The following is a 25,869-nucleotide window of genomic DNA, read 5'->3' as shown; positions in this document are numbered from 1 at the left end:
TGCTTTGCCAATTGAGTCGTTTAATCATTGTTCAAAATCTCCAACACAATGGAAGCAGCAGGAGCAGGCTTCCAAAGCGGCGGTATGGCAGAAGCTCGTCGTCCCAATCACACTTACCGTACTGACAACTTCATATCCAGGCAGTCTCGAATCCCGCTTCTTCATCGACGATGGCTGCTGGCGCGACGCCCCCATCCTAACCGGCCAAACCTCCTTCGAACCACTCCCCGACGTCCACAACATCCTCGTAACCGGCGGCGAAGGCTTCATCGCCTCCTACCTCATCCGCCACCTCGTAACAAAATACCCTTCATCATACAACATAATCTCCTTCGACAAACTCGACTACTGCAGTTCCCTCAACAACTCCCGCCTCCTCGATTCCTTCCCCAACTTCCGCTTCTACCACGGCGACATAATGTCCCAAAGCGACGTCCTCAAATGTCTCCAGACCTACAAAATCGATACGATTTTCCATTTGGCCGCACAGTCTCATGTAGACTTATCTTTTGGGAATTCGTTTACTTTCACGCATAACAATGTCATGGGGACGCATGTTTTGTTGGAGAGTGCCAAAGTTACGGAAAGTGTGAGGAGGTTTTATCATATTAGTACTGATGAGGTGAGTTCAGACCACTCCAAAGTATCAAAGAAAAGAAGAATGGGATGGAGATGGAGGAGCGAGGTACTTACATCTTGATGCAGGTCTACGGCGAAGTCCCCAAAGGCGAAGCAGAATTGCACGAAGAAAGCCCTCTTCATCCAACGAACCCTTACTCAGCAAGTAAAGCCTGTGCCGAGATGATGGTGCGAGCTTATGTGAAGAGCTTCGCGTTGCCGGTCGTCATGATAAGGCTGAACAATGTTTACGGTCCACATCAAGTAAGTGCTCCTTCTGGTGCATCATCTTCTTCTTTTGAAACGAAACGATTGGGTTTCGCCCTTTCGTTGTTCCCTCGCAATCCAATCCGACCAGAAGGGATCCGAGTGACAAGGAAATGCTGACAATGAGTCCTTGCCAGTTTCCAGAAAGTGCGTAAGCAAGCCCTCCAAACTCTAAAAGTCGCAAGAATCCTGGTTGAATCTTACCTTGCCGTCCCCTCGTGCTGTGTTTCACATCCAAAGCAAGCAAAGCAAAGACTAACCTTGTACCCTCCCGCCTCTCCCACAGAAATCATCCCCAAATTCATCAATCTCCTCCAACGAAACAAACCCCTCTTCATCCACGGCAAAGGAGACAATTCGCGACGGTACCTCTACGCAGGAGACGCAGCCGATGCCTTCGACACAATCCTGCACAAAGGAACAATGGGTGAGATCTACAACGTCGATTCCAAAGACGAAATCGAAAACCTCGAACTCGCAAAGAAATTGTGCAAAGCTTTCGGAATAGAAGATTTCGAGAAACATATCCAATACACTCGAGATCGACCGTTCAATGATTGTCGGTATGCAGTGAATGGGGATAAATTGGCGAAATTGGGTTGGAAGCAGAGAGTTTCGTTTGAAGAAGGGCTTGCGCAATGTGTGGAGTGGTATCAGAAGTTTCCGACGTGGTGGGGGGATATTGATAGAATTTTGACGCCGTTTCCTGAATTGAGGAGTACGACTGCGGACGGTCCTGCTGCTGATGGAGTGTGTGAAGTTGGCACAGGGTCTGCGGGTGCGGTTCGGCAGGCTGGGGCTGGCGCTCAACTCTACGATCCTGCCAGTGCGGGAAAGAAGCTAAAGGAGTGGAATGGGGTTGTTAACAAGGTCTCGGCCTGCAGTAATGGTATGGGTGTCAATGGAGGGGCAGTGTTGAAGAAGCGCAAGGCCGATGTCTTGGATGATGCTGAGTGAATCTGCTGTGGTGTGGCGTTTGCATTGGCATTCTGGACCTGGTACTTCGTTTCGTACAATGCGGTTTTGCCGGTCTCGAATGGGCGTTTGCGAAAGTGCCGTGGCAGAGTGCTGATGGTGGTGGCGGCGGCGGAAGGCTGGAATTCCGAATACTGGTGTGCGTTCGCACGGTATCAATATTCAATATTTGCCAAGACGCGACATGTCGCAATGCTTTTGATGGATGTTGTAGTTGTGTAGCGCAGGAGCTAATAATTCGCATGGCGGAAAGAGAATTCGATGGGTGGCGCGTGACTGCCTGAGGATGTGTGCTGTGCGTTATGGCAGGTACCCATGCCACGAAATCCAGACTTTGTCCCTTCCACATCGTCACTTCCTCCACAGTATCTCATACACTACACTTCAGGGTCCATATCTGGGCGATTGCTTGGACAGACAGGAACACGAGAGGCCCATGTCCATGTCCATGTTCGTTGGTTGCCCTCGACAGCGCACGCCTGCATCGTGACCCATGCCGCATGACGTCGCCCACAGTATCACGAAAATGAGAAATGTCGTCAAGCAGCAGCAGCAGCAGAAGAGCCTCTCTGTAGCACGCACCACGCAGCAGCCATGTCGGTGCGTGCCCTTCTTCACGTGGGAAGTGGGCAGTTTGGTGGCACGCGTCTCGCCATCATGACGGCGGCGGTCATGTCCGTGTGCTGCGGTGCATGGGTGTTTACTTGGTGCGTAGAGCGTAGTGCATGCACGATGGAGAGTGAGAATATCGCTCAGCGCCGAACGAACGAACGAACGGACGGTGATCGCAGTAGTCAAGCAGCACACCAAAGCCTTTCACACCGCCGTACGCATCCACCCGACTCATGCTTGACCTCGAACAAGAAGCGCAGCGCGCAGCAGCAGCTTTCGCACTCGCATCAGCAGAGCTGGAACATCTCCATTAGGAAAAGTGATGTTACATCGCCTTTCTTCTCCACTTCCTCCCTCTCCGCTCCCATCATTGGACACCTCAGCCTCGCTTCCTCTGCAGGGCAAAAAGGAGATCTGCAACGCCTCTTACGCTTATGTGCGTAGCTCTGCCTCTATCCCATCGGAAGGCTTCTCAGGCTTCTCAGTGGCTTGCCCATCACCACCGGCAGAGGCGTCACCTAGCGCGAAAAGCATACTCTCCTCCCACATCCTGCGACGCCGGCGCGCTTACTGTGCTGTAATAGCCTCGGCGGGAACGAATTTCGAGAGAAGCGTAGGCGTGATCACAGCTTGCTTGGACGAAAAGGGAAAACGACAGACGATCCGTTTGTTGAGCTTCCCAGGATATGTGAGCACGAACAGGAAAAGAAATGAGATGAACATGTGCAAGTGCAAGTGTGAACAATGCGTGTTGTTGGTACAGCCCCTTCTACTCTGCCGAATAGTGTAATGTACATGGCGAGTTTTTCCGCGCGCTGATAGCGACTGTTCTGAAGACCGCAGCTTTGGACCGTTTTTGCCCCCTTCTCTCTCTTCGTCTCTGGGTAAATTCCCTGTAGTTCAAGTCATCATATGTGCACACAATGGCACAATTCCCTCTATCCCACGGTCGGCCACTTTCTGTCGTCGCCAAGGTCTACTCATACAGGTAGCCTTTCCCAAAACAATATGTCCATCGTGCATGCCATTCTTCCCTGGCAGCATTACAAAAAACAAGTTGAACTCGCACGCCCAAACGCCTTGCCAAAATTCGAGGGTTAAAATATGTTCCTCGTCAGATCGCGCGCGCCGAAGCTTGGGGTATCAAGGTTTGAAAAAGCGAGTGAATCGTCGAAAATTAAAAATCCAGTATCAATGTGTGCGCCTGTGTCCGTTTCGTCGCCATCTGTCGCGGTTCTGTACAGCTGTTCGTTTGTCGTCTATTCTTCGTCTTCGTCTGGCGAATTGTGTTCTTGGCCCTCACCCTTGTGGACCTTGCGATGTCTCCTCAAGTTGGAGACGACGGAGAAGTGACGTCCACATCCTTCGACGTCGCATGCAAACGCTGAGAGGAGTTAGTCAAGAGTGCATGAAAAAGGCACCTGGATCTGCTTACGCTTCTCGCCTGTGTGGCTGTACATATGTGTTTGAAGAGAGCTTGGTCGTGTGAATCGCTTGTCGCAAATCTTGCACTTGTGCTTCTTCTGCGAGCTGGAAGACACCTTGGAGCTGAATTGACCCATCATGGATTGCGGCGCAGGTGGCATGCCTGACAGCCCTTGTGGTCGGGGAAGAGTTCGCGAGTGCGAGAGATCGACGGATTCGCTAGCGGAGCTGTAATCGCCAACGGATGCTTCGCTCACAGAGCTGTTGTAGTAGGTTGGATACGTGCTGGCGGAAGAGATCGAAGAGTGCGATGAGTGCCCAGATGGGAACCCATACGAGTCTGTCGACGAGCGGCTGTTGCTGGTAGATCCGTAGATATTTCGTGGAGTGATATCTGACTGGCTCATGGCAACCATGCCGCGGCTTGCGTCAAGGGCATCACTGAAGCTTTGTCGCTCTGCTTCGGAAGCGTGGTTCAGTCTGGTGTTGAAGTCAATTAACGAACTTTGGCGATATCTCTGGGCCTCGATCGGCTCTCCGAGAAAGATGCTGGAAGCTACTGACGGGTGCGACGAGCGCCTGTCGTATCCATACGCGGTTGCGTACTGGGGCGCTGATGTAGGCGCATATGTGGATTGCGGGTTGGGAGCAGACGTGTACGGTGCACCATACGGCCTGGGAGCGCTCATATCTTCGGCGACTGGTAAGCTTGTCTCCTGGAAGAGCTCCGGGTCCAACTGGGGGTGAATACCTTGTGCAATGGGGCCAGCAGTGAGGCCTCCGGCGTAGGCAGCTGAAACCGAGGGTGTCTGGTCATATCGCGAGTCTCCGCCGACAGTAGTCTGAGGCATCGACGTCGCGTACAGGTGACTCTGATTGGAAGCCGGCGCAGACACCCAGGGATTCGTGAACTGCGGCGCCGCCTGAGGAGGATACCTCATGTTGTCGTAACCCATGCTGCTGAATGGGTGTTGCTGGCGAGAATCAACGGCCATAGCCATGCTGATGATGTGCAGTGGTGATGGCGTAGTGATACAAGAGGAGTGAAGTTGTCGACGTTGAAACACCGGTATTAGCGTGTGCAGCGATCAACTTGTGTAAGACGAGCTTCAGAAACGTGGAGAGGCGATCGGTCACGGAGGATGTGCGGGATCAGCGTGCTTAAGTGCTGCGTTCCTCGAGGCTGGGAGTGGCCGAAAGTGTGTGGTCGAGTAGCCGAATGCTCAAGGTAAATAAGAGCGCCGATCGGTGAGGACCGAGTGGTACTTGGGGAGGCACGTCCAAAAGGCAGTCCGTCAATGGGAAGCGGTGGGACCCCTATGCAACTAGAGCGCCGGTCCTTGGCCCGTTGTCGTTGACGGGAGGTGTTTCAGAAGGGTCGAGTTGTGGCAGAGTGCAGCAGGGCAATGCAGGCGCGCTTTCGGCCAGGCGCGATGATGAGGGTCGAGGACTGCGTCGGGCAATGATGGGCGCGCAGTGTCGTGTTGATCTTTGCCAGGGAGGCGTGGTTTCTTGCAGCCCGAAGTAGCGTAAGGTGTGAGCTTGTATGGCAGTGATGTTTAGTGGAGCTGAGGGATGCTGATCATGGACGAAGAGGGCGATGCGAGGTGTCGCAGTGGTTATGTAGCGACGTTGGCCAGCGTAGCGGCTCCCTTTCACACGGATGATATCAGTGGAGGAGCAAGCCACCCGGCGCAAAGGTCCCCTGCCTCGAGCAGTGACCCTGCTGCGACGCACGCAACAAGATTGTGGTGAGTAGTGTGGGTGGGGGAAGTGCTGAAGCCCGTCGGCATCTCTGGGCACATCGACGCCATCCCTGTCTAGCGGCTGAGCTTAGCGCAGAGGGTCTTCGTCATGAGTGCAGGGATGCGATGCGCATCTCCGCCCGTGCTGTGTTCTCCCTGGTCGATGCTGGTCTATGCTGGCCCGCCTGTGCGCTACGATTCAGGACACGAACCACTCCAGATGCGTTGTACGAGGCCGTAGATGATGACCTCCTGCTCGTGATGATGATACTGGACGAGGGAGGCGCGATGCGAGCATAGCCAGCACCAGCACCACTGCATTCCCCTCCACGCCATCTCATCGCTTGACCCGAACTACGCCAGCTAGCGTGTGCAAGAGGCGCCAATAGCGACGGCTTGCTCACACCCGAGCCACCAGATCTCCTCCTCCTGCTGCTGTTGCTGCTGCTGTACGCAATAATTAAGCAGCGCCGCCGGGAATATTCCTGCTGGCTTGAATGGCGCCCCCTCATCACTATCGTGCTGCTTGCTGTCTGGTATGCTCACACCGTCACGCACGACGACGTCTTCCAAGCTCGGCCCCCATCAGACTCTCTGTATTCTTTCTCCCACCGGGTGATGTCTTGCATGTTCATTTCGCGCGCTGCAAATGATAGCGCACAACGGTGTCGACCACAGCCGAACGAGCGACACCACTGCCACCGCCCTGCCCTGCCCTGCTGTTTTGCCGCAACGGCTGCAATCTTGTCGCGCCTTGTCGTCGGAGTGGTCGGTTGTGACTCCGCTTGCTCCCCTTCCGCGCACACACACAGCAGCAGCAGTACCGGTGCGCGGTGGAGCCTTTGGGTGCGCTCGGCCCAGGTTGAAAGTCGACGCCGCTAGCGAAATCTCCTCCAATCGCTTCCACGGACCATTTACACTTGCACTCACCAGCACACTTCCTACTCGTGCATGCAGCGTGCGTTCGTGCTTGCTCGCCAATTGCACAGGCACGAGTGACCGCAACAACGAGGCATCCATCCACCATCTCCGCCTGCTGCTCCCTCGCCTCGGTCTTTCTCGTCTTTCGACCTTCCCAAACTGTCGCTCGGCCTAGCGCGCCACCTTCACTATGGCTTCACCAAGCACCTATCGCGGCGCTGCTGGCTTCAGCAAAGTGTGCCAGAGGCATCCGCCACCGACTTAAGCTCGATTCCTTCGGCATTGCCTATCCGATGGCCAAGACCACTCCCCAGAGCGACCACTCTGAGTTGGGTCAGCCACGACGTTATGCTTAGAAGTAGTCTGAACCTTAATCGCACAAAAGAGATTGGCGCTGTGACTGCCTGATGCGACGCTGCATCTCTGGCTCCCAACGCTTACTGTTCCTCTCTCCACCAATTCGTGCGTTGGCGAACTCGCTTGACGGCCACAAATGCGCGTTTGCCAGCCTGTCGACCAGCACCGGCAGCAGGTGCACGGCCAGCAGCGGACTGTACTGCGACGCCACTGGACGCGTCCTCCGCTCCGCTGCGCTGCGCTCCCCACCGCGGCTCTTGCGCTGTTGTTTCGGCTCGCTGCTGACGGTGCCTGCAGATGAAATGATGGGATTCGTGGCCCGTGCATGCACGCCAGCCGAGCGACGGCTCTCACGAAGCTCTCCCGGAAACCTTGTGCGCTTTATCGGGTTTGGCGTTCGACACAATCGCGAATGCTTGACTCGGGTGGCCTGGGGCACTGCCTCAATCCTGACTGCTGGCGAGCGAACGTCGTCATATCGTTGCCCGACGTGGGATGGCTGCCACCTCTTCCAGAACCGATCAACAACACGTGCTCGCGATGTGCACTGCACCATCGAGTGTCAAGCACCCGGATGGCCGCTTCACGCATTGCGCTTCGAGACCACTGAACAGCGGTCCAGCATTTCTCGACACCAGAGGATGGTATAACGGATGGCCTTCCTCGCAGATGTGCTGTACTCGATCGACGATCGTAGCCGTCACCCTCAGTGGTCGACGAATTGTCACCTGCAGCAAACTGTGGGAGGTGGCTTGGTCAAAGTGTCGCCAACAGCACCAAAATATCCGCGCATGGACCTCGAGCAAAACAACTGCCAGAACGGCGCACAAATCCACGACGCCACCATTCTGAAGCAGGCCCTTGTGTGGACGGTTCGCCATCCTGCGGAGATCAGGGGCTCTAAACACATCCACCGCGGCTGTTAGGTTCACTGGCCTCTGATGGTGCGACACGTCACGTGCCCTCAAGCACAAGGCGAAGAACATCATTGCTCTATCAGACTTATGCATGGATCGTTCTCACATCAAGAGCCTCATGGATCAATGCGTTGCCGAAGACATCTTGCGCGGCCTTGTTCGGACCACGTGCTAGCGAAATGAACACTGATCTCATCACTTCCTCCGTCAGAGCAGATGCGGTCATCTGACCGCATTGAGGAGAATGGGCGTAGCAGCATTGAGTAAAATGAAGCGACATGGCTACTCACCATAGTGGCCGAATTCAGCTAACAATAGCATACGACTACACACTTACGGATCCCGTGTAACCATAGGCATTTGTGCGACCCAAGGTAAGGCACAGCTATGGCGTTCGAGAGTCAAACGCTGCACTCCGCAGAATCCTGCTGTCAGAAACGCCTAATCTCCTGGACCGGACGTCAGATACGTACCCGGAACACCTGCTCATAGGCCGATTGTGTCCGTGGCTCGGTATGCGCCGAAAACCACCGATGACTTAGTCTGCGCGATCACCTTCCCGACGCCGATTGTCAATGAGACCTCATCGCTTTGAATTGAGCCAGCTTTGAGCTGCAAACACTACCAGGACTCGACGTTTGAAAACTGCCACTGGCACACCGCAATATCGCAATGCCGGGACCCTACAATTCAGAAGCCGAGATGTTGAAGAGGAGTTGATCAACGGCGGGTAATCCTGTGCAAGACCCTCTCTAGGTTGCTGGAATCTTTTGGGGTCATGATACGTATCTGCACGTTTACCCGCCGGGAACGCCTCCGAACTTCCCTCTCGACATGGAGCACCTGTCCTCTTTGCAAGTCAATTGATGTTCCAAACAGTGTTGGAAGAATTCAAATCACGGTATTGGAGTTGTTTCCGCGAGGTTGGGTTCCCTCGCCACGCGTTTGTGAATTCAAGCTGCAGCACATGACTCCAGACACAGCATGTATCCACTTCCTTTTCCTTTGGTGCTGCGTCCATTCTGGAGCATTCAGAGATGGGCTCAGGCATCAATGTGCGTAACTGACTGGCACCACACACACATTCGGCGTTAGCCGGTAACTACTACTCATGAATCACAGCTCTGTGGCAAACATTGAATTGTCCACACATTCAAAGATGAACAATTCTAGGCTTATGTTCACAACCTCGGTCCACGACTCATGGAACAACAACATCTCATGTGGCAAACCACGACAAGAACATCACCTCCGCAGACACCTTGTCATGCCTCAGCAGCAAATGTTCTGGCCACTGCACAGTGACTACATCCTCATTGGGACCAATACCGGAATACCGGTCCTACACGGCAAGAAACGAACCCGAATGATTTGGAAAACAACCCTACCCGTCACACGAAAGCGTAAAAAAAAAGTCCAAGCTGGACATCACATTCGAATTTCGAACAAGAACATTCATCACATCTGCCACGCGGAAAGTCTTGGCAGGGCTTTCGCGAAAGGCATTGCATCCTGGTCCTCCGCCGACGTGACCCGAAGTCGCGCCTCTGGTTTTCCGTGCGTACGGTATGACACCCATGTACGATCCTCTAAGCGCTCGCTCGAGATTCGGAGAGTAGATGTGATCGGAGAGGCGAGGCGAAGAGTGACTGCTGAGAGTTGAAGGTGAGTGCATTTGTTCGGGTCAAGATTCAAGAAGGCTTCATCGTCTTCCATCGTGATGGTCTGCCCATTCGTGAAGTTAAGTGGACCGTACGCACCACAAACAAGCGAAAGCTTTGAAAGTATCATCACAATTCCGTATAGAGCTCTGAGACGACAACCCGAGTTGGAAGTATGATGTTGTTCGCTGACTTGGACGTTGATTTTCATGCCTCAATCATCACAATCGTTTTCGACTTCTGAGGCAACCCATGCCGCTACCATACCCTATCCCACCAATGCATCGCTCTTTTCCACAAAGACACACTTCCAACCCACCAACTCACTGCTGAAAACTCCCCGAACTAGGCAAATGCGGCGAAACCCTCGTCTGTTGCTCCTCCCTCCTCGGCCTCCTCCTCGCCGTCAAAAAATCATGCTCTTCATCCTCCGTATCCTGCTGCTGACTACTGTTAAACCCACTATCAATTTCCGAACTAATCTCATCATCAACATCAGCTTCAATACTAGCATGCTGATGCAAAGCCTTGGAAACACTCGTCAAAGCCCACGAGCAATCATTCAATAACCGCCCCAATTCATTCTCAAGCAACGAATCGTCCACCAATTCAGACAAAGCGTCCGGATGAGGTGGTTGAAGATTGGGAAAATCGATTTCGGGTCCCGGTGGTTCGTTGCTGGGTTCGCGAGAGCGCGAGGACATGCTGGCGGCGTGTGTGCGTAGTCTGTGGTCGATCATGAGACTGTCGCCAAGGCGTGGGAGGTTCCGATCCTCGTTGGGTGTGGGGATGTATTGCGGGCTGCTTTCTAATGTCTCATAGCTACCGAAGCTGGGCCATTGGTTGTCGTCGCTTTCTACGGGTGTTAGACCGAGTCCTTGCTCGAGTGTACTGAAGCTGAGATGATGCGGATTTGCTGCGGCGGCGGGACTTTCGTACGTGCCTGCTGTGGCCAACGCGGGCTCCAGCGTGGGTTCCAGGTCGGGCTCAGTACTGGATAGACTGGCACCGCGGGCGTGCATCGGCATTGTCTTGTGGCTTAGTCTCTTGATGCCGCCGCCTTCCGAAGAGTATGGCTTGTGGTATGAGAATCGGCTTCGGTCGGCGTCCTTTTGAGCGCCATCTTCCTCCAGATCGAATGGATTCCCAGAAGTGGCATCTGTCATGTGCGAGCTCGCAGTGCCTGGCCGATTGATCTCATTGCCTACACGCACTCGCTCTGCCAAGCCTGCGTCAAGATCGATCAATGATGTGACCGAGTCTCTGTCTGGGCCGAATTCAAAGCCGCTCGAGAGTCCTCTCATATGGCCCAGCGGCTCGGTCGCCGAGTGCATCAGCTGCGGACGAAAGCCTGGCTCCAGTGCGCTGTCGCTACTAGCTGTGACGATGTCCTCGCCATCATCGACAGCTGCCGGTCCTGCATTCGCAAACGACCACGCCATGGTCTCTGGTCTTGCCTTTGTGGTCTGCGCGCGCATGGCTGGATGAATAGGCTCGGCTGTTTCGAACTTCCAGTCCCTCGTATCACGTTGTTTGCGTGGCATAGCGGTCGCAAAGTTCCACTCCATGGTTTTGCGCCGCTCGTCATCGTCGTGCTGACCGTACTGGTATCTGTCTTCTTCATCATCGTCATCATGCCGCAGCTTTCGAGCTGCAGGCCTGATGGTGTCCTCATTGATAGCCGCCATCCGCAGATCCAGAGATGTGGTGCCTGGTGTCACAGCTTCGTCTAGGTCCACCATCACTAGAACACTCTCTCTGCTGTTGGTACTCTGTTCATACGCTCGTAATGGCAGGTCGGATGGAGGCGGCATGGGGGGCATCGGCTCCTCGGGAGGCTTCTCGAGCTGGTAGCCCTCGGGATCATTCGTGTCAAAGACTTTATTGAGCAATCTCTCGCCACGATTTGCCGCTTTCTCAATGTGCTCTTGCTTGATGCGCTCGGCCACTGTGAGGTTCTTAGTCTGCAAAGGCGGTAGACTCGAACCGGTCGGAGTGTCAAAGTTCCAATCATCAAACATGGCTCCAGGCGGCAATTGACTGAGACGTCGTCCTAATTCTTGATCGAAGTTTTCAGAGGTGCTGAAGTTCCAGTCCTCAAGATCATCCTCTTCCTCTTCCTGGCCATCGTCACCGCGACGAGAAGCATGAGAGTCAGACGGAGCCCCCATCCACAAGGAAGCACGGGAGCCTCCACCATGCTCCCAGATCTTGAATCTCTCGATCAGTCTGACTAGATTGCGCGTAGGATAGATCCTGCTGGTATCTCTGATGTACGGATGATTCAGCAATGCCGCTGCGCTCGGACGAGCCTCCTTGTCCGTGTTCAGGCAGAATGCAACGAAGTCACGCAGCTCTGGCGAGTAGTCATCCCCTTCGAGGCGTGGAGGTGCTTTCTTGATCATTTCAGGCAGAAAGTGAAGTGCGGTGGTAGCGTAAGGTGGTGAACCAGTAGCCATCTCATAAATCGTGACGCCGTAAGACCAGACATCGATCTCGGCGCCATAGCCCTCCTCGTTCTCATCTATACTCCCATGTTCCAAACGTCCGACCAACTCATGGGGCATCCAGTGCGGCGTTCCTATCACCGTCCTGCGTTTCTGATTGTCGTGATCGATGACTCCTACGATGCCAAAATCTCCGAGCTGGATATCTCCGGTCTCAGTAATATAGACGTTTGCGCACTTGATATCGCGATGTATGATTTGCAGCTCGTGCATTGACTTGATGCCAATAGCAAGCTCCCGAGCAATGGGGATGATGTAATGTTCGGGCAGACCAATGGGCTTGCCATTCTTCTCAAAGGGCCGCATCAGCGTTCGCACACTGCCACCAGTACAGTAATCGGATACTATCCAGAGTTGTGAGTGCCAGTCGAAAGCATCGTGAATGACATTGACGTTCTTAGCATTGTTGTCCTTCAACTGCCGCAGAGTGCTGACCTCCTTCTTGAATTCGCTAATGGTCTGTGTAGGATCGCCATTCATGGAGTTTGACCAATCGGACTCATCAATACTGATTATCTTCACCGCCACAAGGTTGTTTGTCTGCTTGTCTAAGCATTTGAAGACGCGACCGAATGCTCCTTTTCCGATCAACTCCAGAAACTCATATGGCGGAGGTGTTGTGCCTTGTCGCTCGGCGTGGCGCAAGAGCGTCTGAGTCATGCTCTTTGCTTCTTTAACTCTTCTGTCGCGATCATGTTGCTCCGCGATGCTGCGTCCGACTGGCGCAAGGCGTGAGTCGTCCATTATGCTATCCGCGCGAGGCTTGCGCCCAGACGACACGCGTAATGCGTCGTGCTCAGTGCGCGGGCCAAGATGTGCGACTGTTGGCCGCTCTTCAGATGGTGCGAAGAAGTTGGTGACTCCTGGACGTCGGTGTTAGTGTTAGCAAGTCAAATAAGGTTCAACGCAGCTTCAGTTCGCTGCTTCCTCCTCTCATGCGGCTGCTCCCGCAATAGCTGTCTTTCCTTCCCTTCCCTTCCCAGCCTCTTTCGCGGGACTCGTGAGATCCTGAGCATTGGATAGTAGTACTGCGCCACCAGACACCATGCGTTGCAGCATGCCTCTGCAGACGAAAGCTTGGCAGGAATGTTGACGTGCGGACGTCCTGGAGCACGTCTTTCATCACAGCGGCCTCGACTCGACATCTCACTTGCGAAAGGAAGCTCTAGAATAGCAGCGCGCAATCGCAGTGGAACAGCATGCTGCAACTTGCAAATGTAGGCCCGCAAGTACATTGCAGCTGGTGCACAGTCCGGTCGTGAGTTCTCGAAGCGATACGGGACATGCCATCGAAAGTCGGAAAAAGATTGTACACGTGCAGCTGCTTCCGCTCGCGTGGTTGATGTCGTCCGAATTGGTACATTGTCGCGATGTCTTGGTGTCGATCTTCTCATTGGAGAGCCTCGCAGTTTCGTGGTTTTCTCCGTGTGAAGGCAGGCCGTCGCTGCGCCGCTGGTTGTCCCTTCGTGCCGTGGCTGTAATCATGCCTATGGAGACCGGAAATGGAATAGCCTCTTCTTGAGTCGTTCCGCAATACCATGACGCCTTGTCTTTACTTGTAGCCATGGTCCACAGACTGGCAGAGTGTACCGATTCCTCGAGACCGAATGCGATCCAATCCTCTAGCATGCTACTAGTGCAGCCTGACATAAAACCACGCTGATTGCCGTAGACCCAACCCTTTCCGCAGAGATGCTTGCCACCGCCGCCATCGAACGAAAAGACCAAAAAGGGAGAAAAGCACTTACTCTCAAGCGCGGTTGCTGCGCGAGACCTTCCTGTCGGGCGTGTCAGCTTTGGTGCTGGCGAGTCACTTTCTGCCCGTGATCGACCATCGGCCATGCTGGTCGTCCTGATCGTGGTTGCCGCGGTCGATCGACCAAGGCGAAGAGAGAGGGCGGAACAGCCATGATGCGATATGGCATCGATACGAAAGCTCACCTCAGTCAATTACAGCGTCTCTGAATCGTCCGTGACAGCTATGCACAGCACGACCGTTTGGTATGCAAAGTGAAGCGCAGGTGAAGTTTTGCCGCTATGCACTTTAGCGTCGTGATAGTTCTTGTTTTGATTCGTGAACGGATGCTCAATTCGTGGATGTCATGCTTGTGAAGAGGATCGTATACACTCCAGACGCCGAATAATACATTAAGAACCCCAAATCTCACCACAGCGAAGAGTGTGGCGTATACAGAAAAAAGAGACGGTGTGAGCGATAACATGTCGTCCCGCTGGCACACATGGGGAAGTCGCGACCCTGGACCCTTTGGCGCTAGCGTGATTGCCTTAGGCAGTCATCTCTCGCTCCCACACTTCACCTTGAATCCTTGTCGCTTTGACGTATGTGCTCTCGCGTGAAACCTGAATTATGGGCCAACGTACCACAGAAATGGTCACTGGATCGTAATGATACCCAGACGATAGAAGCAGCAAGAACCACTGCATTGCAATCGTAGGTCAAGAGAACTTCCTCTCTACTGACACCACAATCTTCCGCACAATTTCACAGCACCAAGATGTCCAACCCACGAGCGAAGCCGGCAACAACGCTCAACAACAAGAAATCGCCACCAGTCAAAGCCCCGACTTACAAAAATCCCGCCAACAAAGCGCCACCAGCAGTCAAACCAGCCCCCCGATCCCGCTCCGCCCCCTCGAAACCCACCCCTCGCCCAAACGCCCTCAAACCGACCCCATCTCTGAATCCACCCGCTTCCCAAGCCCAACAGCAACCCCGCGCACAGAACTGGATCAATCGCACTGTACAGTCCTACGTCGCCGGCTATGGCAACTACGTAAGCGGCTACATCAACAGCGTCGGCAACGGAGTCAATTCCATCGGCCAAGGCATCAACAACAGTATTTCCAACACGACGCGAGGATGGGGACAAGGTGTTGCGGGCTACGGGAATGAAATTAAAGATCAGGTGGGAGTTGGAGGGAAGAGGGTCTCTACTGCAGGGAACCCGCTAGGTCTGGCGGGCGTAGGAGCGAACAATAAAGGAGGGGTTGTGAAGAAGAGTGGTGCTGCACCGCAGCAGGTGAACAAGAAGGTATCCGGAGCAAATCCGTTGGGTTTGTGATTGATGAACAGCAAGATTGAAATGTCACGATTATGAGAGGAGCACAGTACACACGGGAAATCGGAAATGGCGGGCGTTTGCGGAACTTGATAAATGTACGACAGTTTGGAATGATGAGCCCATGTCGCCATGTATGCCAGAGTCTTTCATTTCGCTATATCTCAAAGTGCTACGCTGATGCTCAAGTCAAGACGCTGCTGTCATCAAAGCGTCCAGTCATCCCTGAACCCCACGCTATGCAAATATGTCCAGGACCAAAACTCCATCGCTAAAACGCTGCACTTTTTCGTCCTGTCGTCCGTAATTTATCCGCTAATCAATGTAACTCCTGGCGAGGAAAGCGGGGGCACCGCAAAATTCTCTTCCGGTATTGAATCGTCGTCACTTTCATACTCCTCAGCTGCCTGATCTTCCTCTTCATCGCTGGCTTCGTCCTCGTCTTCTTCGTCATTCTTCAGTCCTTGCGGAAGCTCCCATTCGTTGAACTCCCCTTCTATCCATCTCTTACTTTGGGGAAGGTGGTATGGGTCGAATGGAAAGTACGCTTCAAGTTGATGATGCGAATCGCCAGTCTTGCGATCCCAAGCAGTTTCTCTTCGGCCAATTTCGATGCCTCCAGTAAGACTGTAAAGTTGAGGTGCTTGACCCAGTCGAATGCGCTTATTACGCTCAATCAAAGAGAAGACGTACAGGAATCGCAAATGCCATGCGATCTTAGCGAATTCGCTCACGATTGCTGGCGAGCAGACCTTCAGTGGGTTGAGGATTGATGTGATGTTGCGGTTGAAAGTCTCCTTGACACCAGGTATCCACGGCAGATCTCGCTGTTCGGCAATCATATCCTCCTCGGTCATGTCTCCCAGCTTGGTGCGATCAATCAAGTCACGCCAGCGGAAGCAGAAGATGTAAAGCAATGCTTGAGCGATAGCATAATACATGCCATACATCTTTCTGTCCGGACCTTGACTATGCGGTTCGTAGATGTATCGCAGTTCGTCCATAACGTAGCCAAGCTCGCTCACGACTCTCTGAACCAAATGCGTTGGTAAATTCGAAGCACGCGCGGTGAAGCTTGCCACATAAGCACATGCCTGCAAGCGCAGCGGGGCTGCGACATCTCGAGCGGTAGTGCGCCTGATGAACCGGTCGATGAAGTCTTCCGAGTATGCTGACGAGTACTGCGAGAAGTGAAACAAAAGGAACTGCGCGTGTCTCGATCGATGTGGCATGATGAAGTTGTTGAAATGCGACAGTAGCTCCTGGTATGCCTCATTGGTCCGCGGGCTAGAATTGGGCGTGAAGGCCGATTGGTAGTGCTCAAACAGCAGATCCTGAGTGCCATCCATCTTTGCGACTTTCAACCGAAGCTCTTTCAACCTCATCTCCTCGTCGGTTGTGGTCATTTCCGATTCAGACACGGATTCGTCGTCGCTGTCCTCATCATCCTCTTGCTCCCCGCCCGGCAGTCTTGGGTCGCGCTGGAGTAAGCTCTCCTCCGCTTCGTCCTCCAAATCCTCGAGATCTTGCTGGATCTGAACATCTATATCGACCAAGCGCTGTATAATCAAGGACATGATCTCGCTTTTGATCTCCGGTGTCGCCTCGGCCAATCGGAGCATATGTCGTTGGTATTGGAGGTAGCCTTTCGCAGTAGAGAGGTCGTTGGGGAACTGATGTCGTAGCGTGCGCAGTAGTGCACTACTGGCTGGAGGGACGTGCGATATGATAGTCTCGATGACACTATGCAGTCGGTCAAACATTGTCGCTCGGTGAATGATATCGTCTCCTGGCAGTCTGCCCATCGAAGCTGGCAGCCTTTCGAAGTTCGCAACAAGTCTCTCCATCAAGGGAAACGTGAATTTGCCATGTGTAGTAGCGAGCACGCGCAGGAACTCTTCGTAGATGCGCACGAATTCCTCGTCTCGTCCGAGCCACGAGAGGTCAAGCACAGCGAGGACCAGCTTGCTGCATTGCCCGAGGACTGTCACATGCGAGCCAATGGCCAGAACGTACTTCTTGAGGAGATTAGAAGTCGGGGCATCATCCGAGTACGCATCTTCCCCCAGCAGTTCCAGTAGTTTCGCATATTCGGCATCGTCTTGGGCGTCACCAGGTGCGAGGTGGCCATGAATTGCTGCGCGCACTTTCTCCTTGACCCATGCGAAGGTCTTCTCCGTGTCTGCGCCAATGATCCTCACCTCCACATCGTCGCTGAATTCGACTTTGAGCCGTTTCGTTGTTTGTGAGAGGCCAGCCTCGTCGTCTGTGTCCAGGTAAGAAGAGTCGCGTTTCAGACCCATCGTAGGGCGCTTGGCGAGCGGAGTAGGTGGCGGCGGCATAGCGCCGGCGGGAGCCGCAAGAGAGACCATGTTGAAGCGTCTCCGGTGGGCATGGAGGGTAGCGGCGGTGGAGGATCGAGATCGGCCGTCGGCGGTGAAGGTGAAGGCAAAGGCGGAGAGCGGAGACCTAAAGAAAATCGCGGTGTCGTGTGAGGAAGTCTGTGCCATCCTTGCAAGACACAAAGCTTAATTGGATCCTTGGCACGTGCGTCACGCTTTTGCTTCACATCCAACGGCACACACAGACAGATCAATGGAGATTCAAGAATATCGCATCGTGTCTGAACGAACGAATTAACACGGCGGTAACTGTTATTCGCAACTTCTAACTGTCAGTAGCAAACGCCCTCACTCATTCAGCGAACATGCATATAGCTTCCCGAGCGATTCCAATCGGGACATGAAGGTGAGTGAGAATGGAAAGTGCTACCATTCTCTCGCATCGAATAAATAGCAGGTGCACACTTCTCTCACTGATCCCCCAACTTCACCCTCATCGAACAAGACAGCCTCCCTCGGCACTTTTGACGACATGGCCGAATTACCATCAAACGGAAACGACGCGCCCACGAGCACAACACCAAGCCACAGCGACGGTGACACCGACGTTTTCCAATTTCTGGATCTACCACGTGAACTCCGCGATGCTGTCTACGACCTGGTTTGCGCAGACGATATAGCTCTGAAGCCCCAAAGGGAGTTCCAATGGGACATTGACGATTACATGGGAATCAAGGTGGAGAAAGCAGCCCTTACGAGCCTACTCTGTACGTGCCGACAAATTGCAGACGAATACAGTCAACGATCGCCGCACTCAAGCCGACCACGCTGGTGCTTTCGGATACGCCACTGTATCACAGGGAATACCCGTTCTTGTTCAGAATAAAGAATGTTCAGGCTGCTCAGCGCTGCAAGATTGTCATGCTCAATCGCTGCAACAAAGATCGCTGTGTAGGCGAGGAAACCGATTGCGTTGAGAATCATTGCATTCTGCTCTACGAATTGGACCGCATGGTAGACACTGTTGAAGCCCTCGCCAAACAACTGCCGCAGTCGACTCCAATCTCTGTGTGTATAGGGATGTGGCGAGACGCAGTTGCTGCAGTATGGCCAAATTGCACGCATGTCAATCAAGGAATGCAAGAGTGGATGGATGTGCTCACTGGCATCAATCGTGTCTCACGTGTCGAGGTATTCAAGTATACTGCGCCGATATGGAGTGCGATGCGCAGTTCGCCGTGGGGCCCGAGCATCTGGAGTGTGACGGAGGAGACTGATCTGGATGACCTTTGGGCAACCTGGACACGGGAAGATGGCTGGATGAGTATCCCAAGCGAGCGTGATGACACTCACTGAGGGATGCATTATGAGATGGAACGATGCGCGCACTCTTAGATACATCCAGAATTCCTGCAGCACTATCCTTGATGGACGTCAGTCACCGACTGAAACAACTCACGTTGCAAGGTCTGGCTTCTGAACCTGTAATCGAATGCGCCATGCTCTGCGACTCTATGGAATACGAACTTACCATAACCGTGGATGCCTCTGAATGCAACAACCTCTGAGTGCAACAAGCGCCTGGCTAGATTGGCTCTCGATCCATGAAAAGCTTTCCTGATTGGCTTAGCGACCTGCGGTTGCACTCAGAGGTAGTTGCATTCAGAGGTAGCCACGGTTAGCACTTTGGCAGCGCGCTTTGGTCTCCTCGGGGGAAGGTCTTGCTGAATCGGGCTGTGGTCCCGCATGAGGAACGAGCATTGGATGGCATACTGGGGAGAGTCGAAGGCCTGGTGACTCTTGGGTCATGTAGACCACGAACAACAATCCTTAAAGAATAGACGGAACTTAATGGAGGCGGCAAATAAGGTTCAGCCACTAACACAGACCAGAACCCCCTTTGGTCTAGATTGAGAAAAAAGACGAATGCACCTCCCCCTCACATGTGCCACGTCCGAATCGAGCACATGCTTTGCTAGAAAACGCCGACTCAAATTTATGACTGGACGCCACATGATCGTGCCGTTCTATTCGAGCAGCACGGCCAGCTCTTCTGGGATTGATCATTCCTCGGCAAAATGGATGCCCGCCCGAATGATCATCTTGAGCGTATACAGTCCTCGGAGAGGTCGCTGATGAGATGGTCCCAGTTGTCTCTGCTGTAAAGCTCACACTGTACGCTGCTCATTTGGAGCGAGATTCCTCAAATCTGCAGTCTGTACTGATATCTCATTTAACCTTTACAGCGTTTTGATCTATAACTAAAGGCCACATGTCTCAGTAGCTCCAAACTATGCCGGTACATACCACGAGGCGTAGCGCTTCTTCTGGTCTCATTTCCTATGCGCACACTGTCGACTTCCGTCTCCATCCTCGACAGGCTACATTCGCTCACTTCAACTTTTATCGCTTCGAAATCGGACTATCATGGTTCGGTTGACTTCGTCCTTCGTTCTTCTCTTCGGAGCCCTTCAGTGGGTCAGCGGCAGCGCTATCGCTGACCCTCACTACAATAAGCAGAATGTGTGCAAATCGAACCAGTACGCCAAATACCAAGAGCTGTCGTCTTATGGCCCCGCGAAAGCATACTGTAAAAGCAAGTTCCCATCCACAGTCACTGTGACCGCAAAGCCTCGTTACTACAAGAGGACTGCAGAGCCGGAACCATACCGACAGACGCCCGCCAACTACGCATCTCCCAAGCCAACCAAGTGTTATGGCAGCAAGAAGGACTGCCTTCTCTCTTCTGTTAAGGCTGGCCCTAACAGCACTGCCAAGATGGTATGCTCTTGCTTCGTTCCACAGAAAACTGTGACCAGGACCGTTTATCCCACAACAAAGACAACTACGTGAGTCTGGAGCGCACACAACCTTCGATGTGATGTTGTGCTGACTTGTATCTCCGCAGGAAATGCACAACAAAGGCTACTGTGAGTACTGTTTCAAGCCTGGGGCGACGGTCTTACTAATTGGAGTCAGACCACGAAGACAACACGCAGCACCACTGAGTCACGCGAAACTACTACCAGCAGCACTACTACTACATCGATCGGTACTACCACTTCTAGGGATACCACGGTACGAATTTCTTCATTTCATTTGGCGTACGGCGAATACTGACCGGCACCCAGACGAGTACCGTACGGATCGCAGCGCTTATCTGTGGCAAATGGCATTTGGCTAACACAAGGCAGACTACAACGTCCCCATCTTCGAATACGACCACCACTGATACAAGCACCACAACGTCCCCGTCTTCGAGCACGACCACCACCACATCGACTACTTCGACAACGACTTCGACTAGTGAGACTACCTCCACCACTAGCGAGACCTCTACAACTACCGAGACCTCTACAACTACCGAAACTTCTACGACTACGTCCACCACTAGTGAGACTTCCTCCACATCGAGCTCAACTACTACTACAGTAAGTGTTTCGTCACTATCTTGTGCTAGAAAGCTCCGCGCTGTCGAACTTTACCCTGCTCATTGTCGTGCATCCGTGGCCGTCGTCTGATGCCCATTGTATGTATGAACGGGCTAACACTTCTCTGTAGACGGGCGTAGCTCCAACATGCACAAACGGGTCACTGGACCCACCCCCGCGCACTTGTGACTGTTCATATACCATCGAATGCGACACGGCCCTCTCCGATGTCGACCCCTTTCCCTTCATGAGCGCCAGCTACGAAGCATGCGCTTCAGAATGCGACCAATACGTTGATTGCTTCCGCTTCGACTACAACCCAAACAACGCTGAGTCGTGCAACCTCTACGCAACTCCCGCAGGCGGTAACAAAGTGGCCGCTCCTGGTTCAGGAAGAGTCAGTGGCACCAGAGATTCAGCCAGTTGCGTGAACCGTTCTTGCGCGCGTTGAGAGGCAATGGGGACATCGTTTTAGGACAATGTTGCGAGGATGCGACCATTTGCGCAAATGCAAAAGCACTGTTCAAATATTCGTTCGACGACAGATTCATATGCTGGAACAGCTTTCCATGTGCTTAGTACCAGCACATTCCGAGCGAGACTTCAGGTACAATACAACAAGGCCAACTTTTCTCGAGAGAATATACCATTGTCGTTCGATCTCATGTACAATGTAGAGATTGAAATTAGGTAAGAGTCCATCGAGCATAGTACCAGATGGCATGATATTCAATTGAAGACAAAAGAACGTGTCAAGTGCTCGTGATTTACAACACTGCTTGCACAAGCTCTGGGGGTACGTGGATGACCAAAGCGCCAATGTTTAATCATTAACGACCCCCGAAGGCATAGAAAGTCTTGAACGTGATAGCAGGAAATAGCAGAACACATTGGATTCATAATTGACACTTCACATGCTTCTCATTTCCTACGATTCTACACAAATCGGACATTTGTACATCTCCCTTCTTCCCACCACCCTACAGGCACAGTTGTCTATTCGACCTTCAGCTAGACACCTTGTGATTATCATCGGCTAAACAGTGCTCGTTTCAAGATCCAACTGGTCGTCTATGTCGGAATGAGCCTTGTACGCCCGTCACAAAAACAGTTTCAGAAGATTGAAAATGAGCTGCTGCGCTTGTTTGAGATTTTACAGTGTATCTGCGCAATGTCATCGCATTGACCATGCCTCGATCTTCTGGCATCAGAGCTCCTAAATTTGGTTCGCTGCGTAACGTATAATACGGAAAGACCAATCTAACGACGTTAGACTGTGCGGTCAAACCTGGCATCCATTCTCTCCAGGTCATATGAGCACCCTGCAGAAGGATTTCGTAACCAGAAAGGGCTGAGGAAAGATGCCCGATGAGTTCATTTTGGGCTGTAATCACCTGATCAGAGCTCTCAGCGAGTAAATGTGGTCTGCCCCAGCCTAGTGCTTGCTTCAACGCCTGGTATTCATCGGCTCCGTCGAGGTAGAAGATACTCGCACGCCAGCGCTGTGCGGTGAGCGGGTGATCCGCGGATCTACCTGCTTGACGTGGCTTGGTCCTCACTTGTAGAGAGCATCTTCGGATTTTACCTTTCTCGAGCAGAAAACCGCATCGTAATGGGTGTATCCAGCGTCTGTCGTTGAACGGCGTCAAGGATCTTGGAAGGCTTAGGGCAAGTTCAAGTCCTTCTTTAGTTTTGTAGTAAAAGGATTTCAGCCCGCGAGTCTCTGCAGCGGTATCGTATGGGATCTCAGACATATTCTGGCAGCCCGCAAACGCCTTTGGGCTGGGAGCCAGGAGGCCACTCCAGGCTTGTAAATGGTCTGCAAGCTTCCATGCAAATATCGACTCGTCTGTAGAGGTGGCGAGGATCTTCATCTGGAGACGCGTGAAAGCCTTCACGGCACCTTCGCCGTACAGCAGGGGCATGTTGACGTCAAAGATTCCCAATAAGCAGTATGCAATGTCTTCGTCTCGCGTGGTGGTGCGGTGGGCTGCCCAGCTCATACGTTTGGCGATACAAGGCTTAGCGATTCGTAATCCGGAGGCAAGAACATCCTCGTCGATACCGGTCCCTTTCATGATCAAATTGCTGATAGTTGGACCATTCCTGATGCTGTGAGGTACTCCTTCAATCATCCTGAATGTCGCCATTTGTGCCTTCTCGCTGCTGTCGCAAAGGATGCGGCCGCCCAAAGGCTCAAATCGAGAGTTGAAGAAGAGTAGCTTCTCCGGAGCCAGGAGCTCCTGCAATGTCCAGCCACGCTTAAACCACCTCGTGTGAATGAATTGTTCTTCAAGAAAAGGCGCGAAGCCATCTATTTGTCGGATGCCTTCCATGTCAGACGCATCTCGTGCGCCAGGCCTCAGCGAGACTGGATCAACGTCCGGGAGGAAGACCAGACAGACTTCCGCACGATCGTAGTATCCATACATCTTGTTGATCGCTTCTGACAGCTCGGCCGAGCTGCGCTTGTCGATACAGATTGTGTCAATCCATACGTATTGCAGAGGGAAAAACCATCCTTGCAATCCGGCACTCGCGATTTCACACAGCCTCTGAATTTTGATATGGCCAGGCGACCGAGTCAAATGTGTGTTACGAAATGCTTCGTGCGAGGCCTCGCTTGGGGACCAGACGTGGGACAGTATGGCGTAGTGAGGTAGGCGTGAGCCAAAGAATTCCTCGAAGGCCTGCGTGTATGTGTTCAGAAGCCTCATCATCCAGATCGAAAGCTGGAGCCCGCGGGCGCTGTAATCCTCACGATAATCTGCGTGACATCAGGCCTAGCTTTAGACAGCCTGTTCCCAGCGCAATGGAGCTGAGAAAAGCTGGTGAGGTGGCAGGTGGGCGATATGCGGGGCAGAGTGAGCTGTGGCGCTGTGCGTGCATGAAGGATGCGGCCATTGCTTTCGCGTCTTCAGCCCGGATCTTGTGCATACTCGTCTGAGCGCAGTACAGCGACTCTGATCCTTGTAGGCTCTAGTATATGCGACTACAGTGATGTGGCTGGCCCAGCGACATGGGGCCGATAACTGCGGCTCTCAATGTAGTCGTGTGCAACGCTGTGCAAGATGCTTCGTGTTCTGCTACCTTCGTCTTCTTCTTCGGGATGCCACAAAGCTTGTGCCTTTGACCTGATACGAGGCCACGATGCCTTGAGAATAGCTGCCACGTTTGGATGTAGTTTCGCAGCTCTGCATTCCCAGAAAGAACCTTGAGCCCTTCGTCGTCTGACCTCTCGCCTCGTCCTACAGAATCGAAGACGAGCAAAAGCCTTATGAGCGCTCCCGTAAATGCCAAATGTAGGCTACCAAGCCAGAAAGTGCCAATGGTATGGAGGTTGCGATTATGATGGAAGTAAAGACCTTGGAGTTCTCAGGCTCGCCTATACTCATACCGAAGAAGCTTGCCGCGAAGCTGGCTGGGATGAAAAGAAAGGCAAGGTAGGTGAGCCACTGAACTTGTCTGGCCTGCCTTAGGGACGTTCGACTTTCTTGAAGCGCAATAGTGTTGAATATAACACTTTCGATACTTCCGATCCGAGCATTGACCTCATTGGCCTGTTGTCGCAGAGTCCTGAAATCGGTCCACAGCTCGAATATGTCAGACTGCTTCTGGTGCGATTTTGAGGTCGTGCTTGGGAAGAGATTGGCAATATTGTCGTCGATCATCGAGAGACAATCGGTTGCGGTCCGGCGCCATGGCAAAAGCTGTCTCAGTATGTTGTTGAGATCCTCTGGCTTTTCACCCCACGAGGGTTTCTCGAATTGCCACTCGAGAGCACTTAATACTCCCATCAACCAATTTAAGACCTGGAACCAATCGGCGATCACTTGATGATACATTGGCATGGCGATGCATCTGGGGTCCCTGTGGATACGCGAAAGGTCCTCCGCGCCGAAGCTAGAGCAGGCGTCCACAATTTTGTCGAAAAGTGAGCCTTTCTGAGCTCTCTCTTTCGACGTCTCGATGTTCACCCGGTGCAATTTCCCAGACGAGCTGGTGAACGGCTGATAATCCGCCCGCAGTTCAGAACCCGATTCGAGAGCAGGGTCCAGGAGGAGGATCCCTAAGTCAATTAGCTAGACTGAGGACGAAGTCGTGCGTAGTCGAATACCTGTCATAGCTCCATTGTCCAGCTTGTCGACCCATAATGAAGTCTTCGCGAGAATGATCGATACTTGAGACTCTGTACTCAGCCAGTCTGTGGGTTGCCAAACTTTGTCCCCCAACATTGGCCTCATTATCGTGAACTGTTCCATTTCTCGCTTTGCTTCCGCGAAATCTGCCGGCGTTGCAAAGTAGCGTGCCCGAGGATAGTGCAGCGTAAGATGGGCAGACGATTCGAGATTCTCCGAGACTGGCAATGGTGGATTGGGGAAGAGTTTCGAAAACCGTGACACGCTCGCATCCATGTGGGCTTGGAAGAATTCCGGGTCAACATTGTAGGAGTTTCCCAGCATTGCAAGAAGATCCGGAGAGACATCCTCACAGATCGCCAGTCGCACTTCAGATGAACGTTGGTCTGGCCTTTCAGCTAACGCTTGCCACAGCGCGCCCGGGTCAGAGTACTCAGTCCTAGATGCACAACCGTCTTCGCCGTATACCAAATTTGCGATTCTGGGGCGCCGAAGACGGTCGTTGCGCAGTTCTGTACGAAATTTAGGGAACTCCCAGTCCGTCTGTGCAGCCTCGCTGGAGAACTCCCGAGCATCGTCGTGATGGTCGGACCTGCTGGGCCGGGACGAAGGAGCCATGTGAGGGAAGACTTCTTGATGATGAGGCTCAAAGATTATCCAACATGATGCGGTGAAGTTCCTCCAGCCTGCACATGTCGTCCACGGCCGAGCAGCGATGCGGCTGGGTAGGCTGGGTAGCTAGGCCGCCACACTGTGCTTCGCCTGCATGAAGGATTGATTGCGGACATGTTTCCCCGCGGCCTCCTGCCCTCTTCGAAAAACCCGCCCGAGCCCAGTCAAATATTGGCACTGCAAGCGTCAAATATTAGCGG

General features: G+C 53.1%; 9 protein-coding genes across 9 annotated transcripts; 4 read left to right on the top strand and 5 right to left on the bottom strand.

Moving 5' to 3' along the window:
• Window positions 1-48: 48 nt before the first annotated feature.
• Window positions 49-1,842, top strand: RHO25_006956 (uncharacterized protein; the record flags this gene model as incomplete). The annotated part of the gene is made up of 5 exons (XM_065602861.1): window positions 49-82; window positions 141-622; window positions 706-882; window positions 1,023-1,032; window positions 1,172-1,842. 5 exons carry the CDS (start codon window positions 49-51, stop codon window positions 1,840-1,842), a joined length of 1,374 nt encoding a protein of 457 aa, XP_065458933.1.
• A 1,889-nt stretch (window positions 1,843-3,731) lies between these two features.
• On the bottom strand, window positions 3,732-4,898 carry RHO25_006955 (uncharacterized protein; the record flags this gene model as incomplete). Its single annotated transcript, XM_065602860.1, has 4 exons — window positions 3,732-3,856; window positions 3,908-4,377; window positions 4,462-4,588; window positions 4,649-4,898. 4 exons carry the CDS (start codon window positions 4,896-4,898, stop codon window positions 3,732-3,734), a joined length of 972 nt encoding a protein of 323 aa, XP_065458932.1.
• Window positions 4,899-9,821: 4,923 nt separating this feature from the next.
• RHO25_006954 (uncharacterized protein) lies at window positions 9,822-12,749 on the bottom strand (the record flags this gene model as incomplete). The annotated part of the gene is made up of 1 exon (XM_023597746.2): window positions 9,822-12,749. One exon carries the CDS (start codon window positions 12,747-12,749, stop codon window positions 9,822-9,824), a length of 2,928 nt encoding a protein of 975 aa, XP_023452116.1.
• Window positions 12,750-14,521: 1,772 nt separating this feature from the next.
• On the top strand, window positions 14,522-15,088 carry RHO25_006953 (uncharacterized protein; the record flags this gene model as incomplete). Its single annotated transcript, XM_023597745.2, has 1 exon — window positions 14,522-15,088. The coding sequence occupies one exon, from the start codon at window positions 14,522-14,524 to the stop codon at window positions 15,086-15,088; it is 567 nt and encodes a 188-aa protein (XP_023452411.1).
• Window positions 15,089-15,393: 305 nt separating this feature from the next.
• Window positions 15,394-17,457, bottom strand: RHO25_006952 (uncharacterized protein; the record flags this gene model as incomplete). Its single annotated transcript, XM_023597744.2, has 1 exon — window positions 15,394-17,457. The coding sequence occupies one exon, from the start codon at window positions 17,455-17,457 to the stop codon at window positions 15,394-15,396; it is 2,064 nt and encodes a 687-aa protein (XP_023452410.2).
• Window positions 17,458-17,827: 370 nt separating this feature from the next.
• Window positions 17,828-18,783, top strand: RHO25_006951 (uncharacterized protein; the record flags this gene model as incomplete). Its single annotated transcript, XM_065602859.1, has 3 exons — window positions 17,828-17,833; window positions 17,885-18,163; window positions 18,226-18,783. The coding sequence occupies 3 exons, from the start codon at window positions 17,828-17,830 to the stop codon at window positions 18,781-18,783; spliced, it is 843 nt and encodes a 280-aa protein (XP_065458931.1).
• A 1,071-nt stretch (window positions 18,784-19,854) lies between these two features.
• RHO25_006950 (uncharacterized protein) lies at window positions 19,855-21,309 on the top strand (the record flags this gene model as incomplete). Its single annotated transcript, XM_065602858.1, has 6 exons — window positions 19,855-20,276; window positions 20,336-20,357; window positions 20,407-20,505; window positions 20,559-20,567; window positions 20,622-20,858; window positions 20,989-21,309. The coding sequence occupies 6 exons, from the start codon at window positions 19,855-19,857 to the stop codon at window positions 21,307-21,309; spliced, it is 1,110 nt and encodes a 369-aa protein (XP_065458930.1).
• A 601-nt stretch (window positions 21,310-21,910) lies between these two features.
• Window positions 21,911-23,578, bottom strand: RHO25_006949 (uncharacterized protein; the record flags this gene model as incomplete). Its single annotated transcript, XM_023597743.2, has 1 exon — window positions 21,911-23,578. One exon carries the CDS (start codon window positions 23,576-23,578, stop codon window positions 21,911-21,913), a length of 1,668 nt encoding a protein of 555 aa, XP_023452329.1.
• Window positions 23,579-24,133: 555 nt separating this feature from the next.
• RHO25_006948 (uncharacterized protein) lies at window positions 24,134-25,321 on the bottom strand (the record flags this gene model as incomplete). Its single annotated transcript, XM_023597742.2, has 2 exons — window positions 24,134-24,927; window positions 24,976-25,321. 2 exons carry the CDS (start codon window positions 25,319-25,321, stop codon window positions 24,134-24,136), a joined length of 1,140 nt encoding a protein of 379 aa, XP_023452328.2.
• Between the last annotated feature and the right edge of the window lie 548 nt (window positions 25,322-25,869).

This window comes from Cercospora beticola, chromosome 4 (assembly GCF_033473495.1).
Source record: "Cercospora beticola chromosome 4, complete sequence".
Classification (NCBI taxonomy): Eukaryota; Fungi; Ascomycota; class Dothideomycetes; order Mycosphaerellales; family Mycosphaerellaceae; genus Cercospora; species Cercospora beticola.
The sequence above is the reverse complement of the archived record's forward strand: the minus strand, read 5'-3'. Positions and strand labels throughout refer to the sequence as shown.